This window comes from Emiliania huxleyi (assembly GCF_000372725.1).
Source record: "Emiliania huxleyi CCMP1516 unplaced genomic scaffold EMIHUscaffold_4465, whole genome shotgun sequence".
In the NCBI taxonomy this organism is placed as follows: Eukaryota; Haptophyta; order Isochrysidales; family Noelaerhabdaceae; genus Emiliania; species Emiliania huxleyi.
Window position 1 is genome coordinate 1 of NW_005198640.1, and position 1,720 is coordinate 1,720.

The window sequence follows — 1,720 nt, forward strand, 5'->3', positions numbered from 1 at the left end:
AAAATTAAATTGGAAAACCGTCGATACACTACCCTGTTAATCCTTGCGCGTGGCGTTAATGGTGGCGATGGGCCCCTGTGGGTTGCCTTCATAACGTTCCCACGTGTCAGCGGAAACCGGATTATGGGATCTTCCGCCGGTGGGCCCGCGGACCCGCGGGGGGGGCGGGTCGTTTTCCAACGTATCACGTATCCGCATTACGCATACGTCCTTTTCACCGCAAAGCTTTGCCCCGGGGACGATGCAATGGCCCGCGCGGCGGGTGCCTTACGTACCAGGTCTCACGTTTCCGGATTATGTATCTCGCCCCGCGCGCCCCCGAGTCCCCCCCCTCCCCCTTACGTATCACGCATACGCATTACGCATTACGTATTTTTCTTTTTGTGCTCGCCAAAACAGATGATTGCCTGGCAAATGTTCAGGCCACGCGCAGCTTGTTTTACTCCAATACGAATCCCAATTGTCAAACTTGCGAATCTACGTGCGTTGCATGATGGCCCCGCCGCGGACCGCGTCGTCAGAGGGCGTTGTGCTTGCTCAATCCAAATCGAATCCCAATTGTTAAACTCGCGAAATTCTACGCGCCAGTCCCGTGCCCAGTGTTGTGCGAGGGAGTTTTGTTGTAAGATTCTACGTGCGTCTGCTGCATGATGGCCCCGCCTCGGACCGCGTCGTCAGAGGGCGTTATGCTGATCCCAGCCACATCCAAGAACAGCACGACTGGCTACAAGAACGTGTCCTACAAGCGCAGCAAAAACAAGTTCCAGGCGCAGGTGCAGGATGGCGGCAAGTGTGTCCGCCTCGGCTCCTTCGACACCGCCGAAGAGGCGGCCACCGCCTACGCTCAGTCAGAGTACGGCCGCGCCGACGCCGCCAAGCTGCTGCAGCCCCGCCCCGCTCCCACTCCCGCTGGCGCCGAGGCGATACGGCAGGCGGAGAGGGAGGGCCTCACCCTCACCGCCAGTAGCAGCAGCAACACCGGCTACAAAGGCGTCTGCTACCGCCAGAAGCATCATGGCAGCCAGAAGTACGAGCTGAAGGTGAGGGACGGCGGCAAGCAAGTCCGCCTCGGCCTCTTCGCCACCGCCGAGGAGGCGGCGCTCTTCTACGCCCGCAGGGAGGCGGGCAGGGACACCAGCGATCTCACCGCGCCGCCACCGCCGCCGCCGCCGTCCTCAACCTCTGCGGAGCTGCCAGTGTACGAGCTCAGCATTCTGACACCTGAGCAAATGGCCGCCAACCCGACATATAGTCCATCGTCCAATTTGGACTATAGTCGAGCGCGTCGGAGAGGTGTTTGGAGACAGGCTCATGATTATGCAGCAGCCCTAGCGGCAGCGCCAACTTATGGCAGCCCTAGCGGCAGCGCCAGTGCGCGCACATAAAGGGGGGGGGGGGGTTAGGGGGTGGCTGTCGAGGGCTATGCCCGAGTCTGTTGTTGCCAGCGCACATACAGTCCTAGCCAGCGTATGGCAGCCCTAGCGGCAGCGCCAATTTATGGCAGCTCCCTAGCGGCAGCGCGCGAAGTTAGGGTTAGGGGTTAGGGTTAGGGGGGGTTAGGGGGTTAGGGGTTAGGGGTTAGGGGTTAGGGGTTAGGGGTTAGGGGTTAGGGGTTAGGGGTTAGGGGTTAGGGGTTAGGGGTTAGGGGTTAGGGGTTAGGGGCCCCGGGTTAGGGGTTAGGGGTTAGGGGTTAGGGGTTAGGGGTTAGGGGGGGCGGGTG

General features: G+C 60.9%; 1 protein-coding gene across 1 annotated transcript; it reads left to right on the forward strand.

Moving 5' to 3' along the window:
* Positions 1-686: 686 nt before the first annotated feature.
* EMIHUDRAFT_256186 (hypothetical protein) lies at positions 687-1,332 on the forward strand (the record flags this gene model as incomplete). Its single annotated transcript, XM_005768826.1, has 2 exons — positions 687-1,061; positions 1,294-1,332. 2 exons carry the CDS (start codon positions 687-689, stop codon positions 1,330-1,332), a joined length of 414 nt encoding a protein of 137 aa, XP_005768883.1.
* Positions 1,333-1,720: the final 388 nt, after the last annotated feature.